Source organism: Phacochoerus africanus, chromosome 7 (genome assembly GCF_016906955.1).
Source record: "Phacochoerus africanus isolate WHEZ1 chromosome 7, ROS_Pafr_v1, whole genome shotgun sequence".
Classification (NCBI taxonomy): Eukaryota; Metazoa; Chordata; class Mammalia; order Artiodactyla; family Suidae; genus Phacochoerus; species Phacochoerus africanus.
In genome coordinates this window covers 26,730,458-26,739,589 of record NC_062550.1, presented here as the reverse complement: position 1 = coordinate 26,739,589, position 9,132 = coordinate 26,730,458, and the positions used below count along the sequence as shown (strand labels likewise).

The 9,132-nt window shown below is 44.5% G+C and overlaps 1 protein-coding gene across 1 annotated transcript; it reads right to left on the bottom strand.

Moving 5' to 3' along the window:
• Nucleotides 1–251: 251 nt before the first annotated feature.
• Nucleotides 252–8,727, bottom strand: TSFM (Ts translation elongation factor, mitochondrial). Its single transcript, XM_047787073.1, has 6 exons — nt 8,563–8,727; nt 8,182–8,352; nt 7,021–7,149; nt 5,467–5,589; nt 2,919–3,006; nt 252–830 (listed from the first exon to the last, which is right to left on the bottom strand). Exons 1-6 carry the CDS (start codon nt 8,659–8,661, stop codon nt 424–426), a joined length of 1,017 nt encoding a protein of 338 aa, XP_047643029.1. The 5' UTR covers nt 8,662–8,727; the 3' UTR covers nt 252–423.
• Nucleotides 8,728–9,132: the final 405 nt, after the last annotated feature.

Here is a 9,132-nt window from a genome sequence, read left to right as displayed (position 1 = left end):
GGCCATGAGCTGTGGTGTAGGTCGCAGACGTGGCTTGGATCCCGAGGTTGCTGTGACTGTGGCATAGGCCTGCAGCCACAGCTCCGATTCGACCCTGAGCCTGGGAACGTCCATATGCCCCATGTGCGGCCCTGAAAAGACAAAAGACAAATATAAATAAATAAAGCCCACCTGTTGCTTTCTAAAACCTGCCACAAGCAAGGCACAAAAAAGCTAGACCCAGCATTACGAAAACAAGGAAAAGATTCTACTCTATTAATAACTATTTTATTTAACAACTCCACCCATGAAGTATATAATTTCATTATGAACTCAAACGAAAACAAATTCTGGGTTTGAAGATGCTTAGGAAATAGCTTCTTTTTGTAATAATGTCCACGGTTAAGAATAAATGTTTTCCCATGGGCCAAAAGTCTCTGGAAGCTATTCGGCCTCTGCTAGCTCTTCGCCTTCTCCACATTCGAACCGCACAAAGTCTACTACAGATACCCCTTGGGGCTGCACATACTGTCCAAGTGTGATGGAGGGATCCAGCAAGTATGGTTGGGACAGCATCTTGGTTTCTGCCTCTCCCCCAGGCTCATCGTCCAGGGAGCCAACAGAGAGAGGAGCCATGCCCACCACGTGCTGCCCAAGGCGGCGGCCAAGGTCTTCAAGGTTTGCTTTCCGCTCAGACGTCTCGCAGATGACCAGGGCCCCATACTTCCCCAGCACCAGGTTGTGGAGTGAGGGACTCTGCATTGTCCCATGGACATAAGAGCCCACATAGAACCCAGCTGGCACCTTCACCCATGCAGCTCGTTTAAGAGTCATGTTTTCTCCCAGTTTCCCTATAAAAGAGCAAAAACAAAAAATACGATTCCAGAATATGATGCCTGTGGTAGTACCAAAATATGTGCAGAGGCGGCCAAGTGTGGGAATTTATGCTGTGGATATGCTGTAAAATGGAGACATACCATTTTCAGTGTAAAGAGGAAAAAAGGGTGGGAGAAATGGAGAATCCTTTGTGGAGCACCAACTCTGTGCCACGCTGGCATTTAAAATCACAGCCCCGGCTGCACATAGACCCTGGCATACACGACCTAAGGCAAGGAACTTAATGACAGAACCCCACTTATTAATTCATCAAGCCTTCATTTCCTCATCTGTAAAACGGAGATGATACCACTTCAAGTAACCTGAAAGCAGGGTTACTGGGAGAAATAAATAGGATGTGTAAAAGAACTTATTACAGTATCTGGCACACAGTGAGCACTCCAATCTGGCTCTTGTTACTACATTAAACTCAGGCTTAGAGAGCTTAAGGAACCTTCCCAAGGCTACAGACCTACTATACAGCAGAGCTGGAATTAAAACTCCCATCTGGAGTTCCTGTCGTGGCACAGGGGTAATGAATCCGACGAGGAACCATGAAGTTGTGGGTTCGATCCCTGGCCTCACTCAGCGGGTTAAAGATCCGGTGTTGCAGAGAGCTATAGTGTAGGCTGAGGATTTGGCTTGGATCTGGCGTTGCTGTGGCCCTGGCGTAGGCCAACAGCAACAGCTCCGATTAGACCCCTAGCCTGGGAACCTCCATATGCTGCACATGCAGCACTAAAAAGACAAAAGACAAAAAAACAAAACAAACAAAAAAAAACACCTCGCATCTGACTCCAAACCAATTAAGTGTTTTTTGGCCACTGAATCACTATCCCTCCCCAAAACCACCAAAACTGTCCCAGACAACTCCTAATCATCCACTCTATCAGGAAAAAGTCCACAACTAAAAGCCCCAGAAAACCCCAAATTCCATGTCATCTGATGGTTTCAACTTCCCCTCATCAAAAATAAAAAGAGAACATCTTCAGAGTTGTTTATAAGAACCAAAAACAGATTCTACTTTCCACCTTTCTCGCAAGCTGCCATCCCCTCTACCAGGAGTCCAAATAAGCCAAAAGGTAGAAAGAGGTAGGAGAATAAACAAAGGGGTCTGGCGAAATATCCGTGAATTAGCCATGTATCTAAACGTCAAAGAAGGGGAGTATCCCGAAAACAAAAGGAATCTTCAAACAGCTTAAAGCATCTACCCAATAGTTAATTCCCATAAATTGACAAGGATGAAACACCCAGTTCTTCCAGAATTTCTTAATAAGTCCCATACACAGCTGTCTGCCTGGTTTCTCAACCATGACTCACTGAAACATCACACATACTTCAAGATGACCTGATAAAAACAGAACTGATGCCTTGACTGGAAACATGAGATGAGCAGTAAATTCCCAGCAAGCTCCAACCCCAGTCCTACTTCCCTCCTTTCATCAAGGACACGTGTGAAGAAGGCAAAATCCCTACTACTCCCACCAGATCCAGATATGGGTCCTGTAGCCAGCGGGTTCTGAAAGAACGTACCTTCACAAATTCAGGATCAGATTTTCTACAGAGAGGATGAATTCCTAGAAATGATGCCCTGAAATATTCCTGGATCCCTTGATAAAAAGATGAAATGACTTCTGATGGACTACTTCCTCCATAATATATAGAGGTAGTCAACCAGAGGTCAAAAGGCCATCTCTGCCTAAAGACACTCTCTGATCAGCATAGTGATGGCTGCTAAATTTAATTACGTGCAAGTAGCTAAAAACTAAGATTTTCATACAAATCAAAATTCTTTTCAAGGAATCTAAAAAAATTATGACACGGGGATCCCATTTATCCCAAGGTAATAGATGGCTTGGTAGTGGCGTCCTTCAGCAGAGTGTGAGCTTTTCAGGGTGCCCACTGCTCATTAACATCTAACACACAACCCACCTCTCACATTCATATTATCTGGTCCTTGAAAGAACATGAGCTTGCAATCTTGATCTAGATTTGGAGGATACCAAAGATTCCAGGAGCTGTAGTTCTTAATTTCCAATTTCCAGATCCTTACAAATACTCACCAATTGCTAAGGCCAGCCGATCTTTGAGAGACCCTTCTCTCTCAGGGCCCGCTGGAAGTTCAGAAAGCTCGGAAGAATTCAAGAAGCCCTAAATGCACAAAGAAAATGAACATGAGTCAGTCTGTACAATTCAAATTATCAAGAGACTAAGCAAAAATATTGCCTATTTCTCAGAAAATGATTTAAGACAACTAAGTATAAATAGATAATGTTTTCCTTAAGCCAAGAACATTAAAAATTGATAACAGGTCCATCTTTATAAATATTTTGTCACCACACCACCCCCAATTCTATCCCAGTTTCTCACCTAACTTCTAAGAATGCAGTTTCCTAGAAACCAGGAACAGTATTTTCATACAATCATAAAATGTTAATGCTAAAAGGTTTATAGACTATTGGAAGGAATGAAAAATGGTGCGAATACAATAGCAGGGAATTGGACAATAGCTAACAAAACTACATAAACATTTATCCTTTGACCCTGCAATCCTATTTCTAGGAATTTACCCTAATACACTTCCAACAATACAAAAGTAAATATGTGCAAAGTTATTCACTAAGCAATTATTTCTAATCATAAAATACTGGAAAGTCTAATGCCCAAACATAGGCTGAGATTAGCTGAATAAACCACATTACAGTAATACAATGGAATACTATGCAGCAGGAAAAAAAAGGGTCTCCATGAACAGCTATGGAGTATTTCCAGGATGTATTAAGAGAAAAAAGCAAATTAAAAAATACATACATGTTATACCACCATTTGTGTAAGAAAGTATTTGTATAAATATGCTTATTTCTGCAAAAAGGATAACCAGAAACCAATGAAGTTGGTTATCCACAGGAGTGGAGAGGTATGGGGTAGAAGGAAGAGAAGGAGTAAGATGTGTGTGTTTGTGTATTAATAGTTTTAACTTTCAGAACCTTGTTAATGTTTTACATATTCAAAAATAAAACTAACAAGGATTCGGGGTGAAAATGCACATTGACTAAACAGAAATAAGGATTCTAACTGTATTTGAAAGGAAAAAAACTAATCCAAGTTACTTCTGACACAATCTTTTCACCATAAAGACAAAAAGAACATCAAAGAAATTTTGAATTCCTTAGCAGGTTTGTTAATTTGCAGTGATCAGGGATACTAAGTCTGAAACAAAGTGTGTAGTGAACATCGAGTAAATTAAGCAAATAAAATGAAGTTTCTAGGAACCAGGGTATTCACTATGAGAGAAGGAAGGTACAAACAGAATGGGGGAAGGAAAGGAAGGCCTATGGTGCAGGATTAGAACTGAAACACACAGAACTTCCTAGCTCTGCTGAAAGAGCAGAGTGGCAATGGCACCCTAGAAGTAAACATACCTAATGACCAGCTCTTGCTAAGACCAAGATCTTGGTTTCTTTATTTTTTATTTATTTATTATTTTTTTTTGTCTTTTTGCCATTTCTTGGGCTGCTCCCGAGGCATATGGAGGTTCCCAGGCTAGGGGTCGAATCGGAGCTGTGGCCACCGGCCTACGCCAGAGCCACAGCAACGCGGGATCTGAGCCGCGTCTGCGACCTACACCACAGCTCACGGCAACGCCGGATCATTAACCCACTGAGCAAGGCCAGGGACCGAACCCACAACCTCACGGTTCCTAGTCGGATTCGTTAACCACTTCGCCACGACGGGAACTCCAGATCTTGGTTTCTTAAAGCCATTTTCCCACCAGGAAGAATCAGGACTCCTTGGAGAAGTGGCCAGTTTGGTGACTGGAGCAGGGAAAGTATGACATATGCCCAGAATGTTTTGTTATGCCAAAAAGCAAGAAAATTACTCAGAAAATAATGAGGCTATATCAAAAGGACAGCAGAGCCAGCTTGCAGAGGCTTGGCTTATACTAGCCAAATCTAGGGATAATTTGAACATTAAAATGACTAATAGCTAAAAAAAAAAAAAAAGATACAATGAACTTCTCTGCAGAAGAGATACTGACTCACAGACTTTGAAAAACTTATGGTGTCCAAAGGAGACAGGTTGAGGGGTGGCAGGAATGGGCTGGGGGTTTGGGCTGGAAATGCTATAAAACTGGGTTGTTGGGTTGTGATGATCTACGGACAAGAATATGCTTAGTCTCCTAAACTGGGCATTTCCCGGTATCTGTATTTAAAAAATCTTCCTCAGGCCATTCTAGATTTCAGAATACAAAGCTTCACTTGATTTGATGGACTCTATCCCATGGCATTCATTCATTCCACATAATGAGCCCAATTCTCTTTCACCAGAGACACACGAGTGAAAAAACAAATGCCCTACTTTGTGAAGTTACATTCAACTGGGGCAAGCAGACAAGTTAGAAATAAAAATGTACTGTAACAAAAACTATATAAGCACTATAACAAAAAATTTCACATGAAGCAAGATAAGGGGATAAAACAACAGAAAGGTACTCCTCTCCAGAGAGATAACATTTAAGCAGAGACATGAAATAAGAAAGTAAGACATGACGATGTCTGAAAAACTGGAATAGGAACAAATCCAGCATGTTGGAGACAACTCCAAACTCACTTTGCTATACGTGGAGAGTGGATCCTTTAGGCTCTGACAGTGCAACAGGGTTCCCAGGGCTACTTGCTGGACCAATTGTTGAAATTTTAAGTTTCTGGAAACAAAATCTGTCTCACAGTTTACCTGTGGGAAGAAATTCATACTGCTGTGTAACCTGTTTAATCACCATTTCCAAAAATGTCTTAAACCAAAGTATTGACAGAACAAGCAGCAGACTCAACAAAACAGAAATAAATGTCTCTAGGATTCTAAAGCTACAGTCCTTCTGCTAACTTGAGGCCAGAAACTGAATGAAGTAATTCCTGCGTGCCAATGAGCTAGCAATGACCTGCACATTGAGAGAATGGTTCTATAATGTCCCCAAAGGATTCACTACAAGCTCAACACTTGCCTGTGACCACATGCCATAAGCACCTCGTTCTCCAAGCTCATCCAGTGCGGCCTGACACAGGGCAAACCACTTTTGTCATTAGCTTGTTTGTCTCTTCTCTCACTCTAATCCACACCTGATTCTTCACCAACTGGGCCCTTAAACCTCCTCTAAAACAGCCATTCACTGTCCATCAGCTAATTAGTATAATTCCTAGCTTTAATAATCTAACTGTTCAAGAAAACTATCAGTGACAAGATGTAAAGCCACAATGGACTTACACTTAGGAAAAATATTCTAGACTACTAGGCCTTCACTCATCAACAACCTGTGCATTTCTATACTTCAATAAATCCATAGCTAATAATTGGGGTCTCCGAGTTCTCTTGTAGGGCTGTTGGTTAAGGACCTGGTGTTGCCACAGCAGCAACCCAAGCCCAGGTTTGATCCCTGGCCCAGGAACTTCCGTGTGCCCCAGGTATGGCTAAAAATAAGTAAATAAATTAATTTAATTAAAAAATAGGAGTTCCTGTCATGGCACAGAGGAAATGAATCTGGCTAGAAACCAGGAGGTTTTGGGTTCGATCCCTGGCCTCACTCGGTGGGTTAAGGATCCAATGTTGCCCTGAACTGCGGTGTAGGTCGCAGACGCAGCTCAGATCTGGCATTGCTGTGGCTGTGGTATAGACTGATGGCTACAGATTCAATTCAACCTCTAGCCTGGGAACCTTCATATGCTGTGGGTGCAGCTCTAAAAAATAATAATAATGATGAAATAATAACTGGAGTCTCATGGGCTTATTTCTAACTAGCTTTTATGGTTCTCAAACACCACTTCTTTTTTTTTTTTTGTCTTTTCTAGGGCCGCACCTGCAGCATATGGAGGTTCCCAGGCTAGGGGTCTAATCGGAGCTACAGCTGCTGGCCTACAATACAGCCGCAGCAATGCCAGATCCGAGCCTTGTCTTCGATCTACACCACAGCTCACAGCAACGCCAGATCCTTAACCCACTGAGCGACGCCAAGGATCGAACCCAAAACCTCACGGTTCCTAGTTGGGTTTGTTTCCACTGTGCCACGGAGGGAACTCCTCAAACACCACTTCTTTAAGGATGCAGAGTCTACCACAGCACCTTGCACCCAAGGGACAGCTGTTCCTAGTACCTGGAACTCTGACAACTCACCTCTACCAACACACTCGTGTTTCCTTCCTGCAGCAGCCCAATCAGACCTTCTTTAGTCTTCCTCCCATGGAGCCTGGCAGCTTTACTCCAGCCCTCCTTCTGGGCCTGCTTGTGGAGCCAGCTCTCTGCCTATAAATAAAAAAGAAAAAGGGTAGATGACAAAGCACAGAATTTAGAACAGAATAGGGCTCCAAAGTATCTTCAGATTCCCCAATTCTTTCTCCTTCCCCTCAACCATACAATAGAAACTCAAGACTTCTATTGTTTATTGGCAGCCTACCACTAAATACCAAATAATAGGCATTGTGCCTGGTACCTTGGGTAGGTTTAATCTTCACAGTAACCCTATAGGGCAGATAGTAGTTGGTTTTTTTTGTTTGTTGTTAGGTTTATTTTATTTTTTTCCTTTCTCAGCTGACCAGCAGGATATGAAAGTTGCTGCACCAAGGATCAAATCCAAGCTGGAGCTGCAACCTACACCCTATCTGTGGCAACGCGGGATCCTCAACCCACTGCCCAAGGCAAGGATCCAACCGGCACCTCCACAGAGACAAATCCATCATGAACCCACAGCGAGAATTCCCCAGATAGTAGTGTTTTTGTTATATAAAAAAGAACAATGTGGAGTTCCCGTCGTGGCTCTGAGGAAACCAACTGACTACTATTCAGAGGACGCAGGTTCAATCCCTGGCCTTGCTCAGTGGGTTAAGAATCCGGCATTGCGGTGTGCTATGGTGTAGGTCGCAGATGCAGCTCGGTTCTGGCGTTGCTGTGGCTGTGGTGTAACCAGTGGCTACAGCTCCGATTAGACCCCTAGCCTGTGAACTTCCATATGCCGCGGGTGCGGCCCTACAAAGAAAAAAAAAAAAAAGAAGAACAATGCAACTCTGAAAGATTAAGTAAGGTGTTCAAGGTCACAGAATTAGTGCGAAGGAACCACGATCTGAGTCTTGGTCTTCCTCTAACTCCAAAGCTGCCACAAGCCCTTTCAGCCTCGAGCAGAAGGAAACCTCATAGTCATCTTGCATGGAATAGTTTGCTAACCCTGGAACCCTGAGTCAACTGCTTTCAAGGGGTCAGAGTCAGTGCCCGAAAGCACTGAGGTCAGGCCCTAGTACTCCCCACCGCGGCGCCAGCTCCCCTTTACTTCCTCCCCCACACCTGTTTGAGATCCCCACCGCAAGTCTCCAGAGCTTTCTTGCAGTTTACAAAGGAGTAGCCCGTTTTCCGCCGCAGCTTCATGAGGAGCTCCTTGCTGGAGGCGGAGGACAGGCATGGCCCTGCGTGAAACGTATGCCCCGGCTGCGGCGACTGAAGCAGAAGGAGCCCCGCCTGGAAGGGTTAAGAAGAAGGGATGAGACAAGGGAAACAGCGAGGAGTTCCAGGGGTGGGAGGCGACCTTAGGAGAGACTGAGGCCCAGGGGACTGGGGGGAAGGAAGTGCCCAGACGCTAGACCGCGAGCAGGCACCAAGGTGGGTGGAAAGGTGGAACCGAGCCGAACAGAGGAGAAGCGAAGGGCACGTTCACGGCGCACGGGAGACCTGTGAGGAAGGCAGAACGGGGCCGGGGCCAAGAGCCCTCACTGGGCAGCTCGCAGCCCGCGCAACCAGGGACAGGCGCAGCGACCACAGGAGCGACATCTTCCTTGGGGCCGTTCACTGCCGCCGGCCAGCGCACCGGTGAGGCCGCGAACCTACGGCGTGGCGATGGGGCCAAAACTCTCCACAGAAACGCGCCAGGCGGGGATGGCGCCACCTGCTGGCCGGAGGGCGCATTCATTTCTCTTACTTGGCTTTTGGAGATGGCATTTCACAAGGAAATTGCTACTACCCCACTCCCCGCAAACCGCCACCGCCGCCATCCAGGCAAAATAATGGAAAGCCTGAGACAGAGTTGTCACAAAATAACAATACAAGACACGTGGTAAGACTTTATGTTTATTTCCAATGCGCTTTCATATTCATTGTCCATTTATGATTCATGACAAACTTGTGAGGTAGTTAGGTGGGTTCAAAAGTTTGGCCAAGGACACCTAGAGAGGAAGGGGTGGAGTCCCTCCAACAAACCAAGTAAATATTGTTGAAGGAACAGACAAATTATATATATATTAC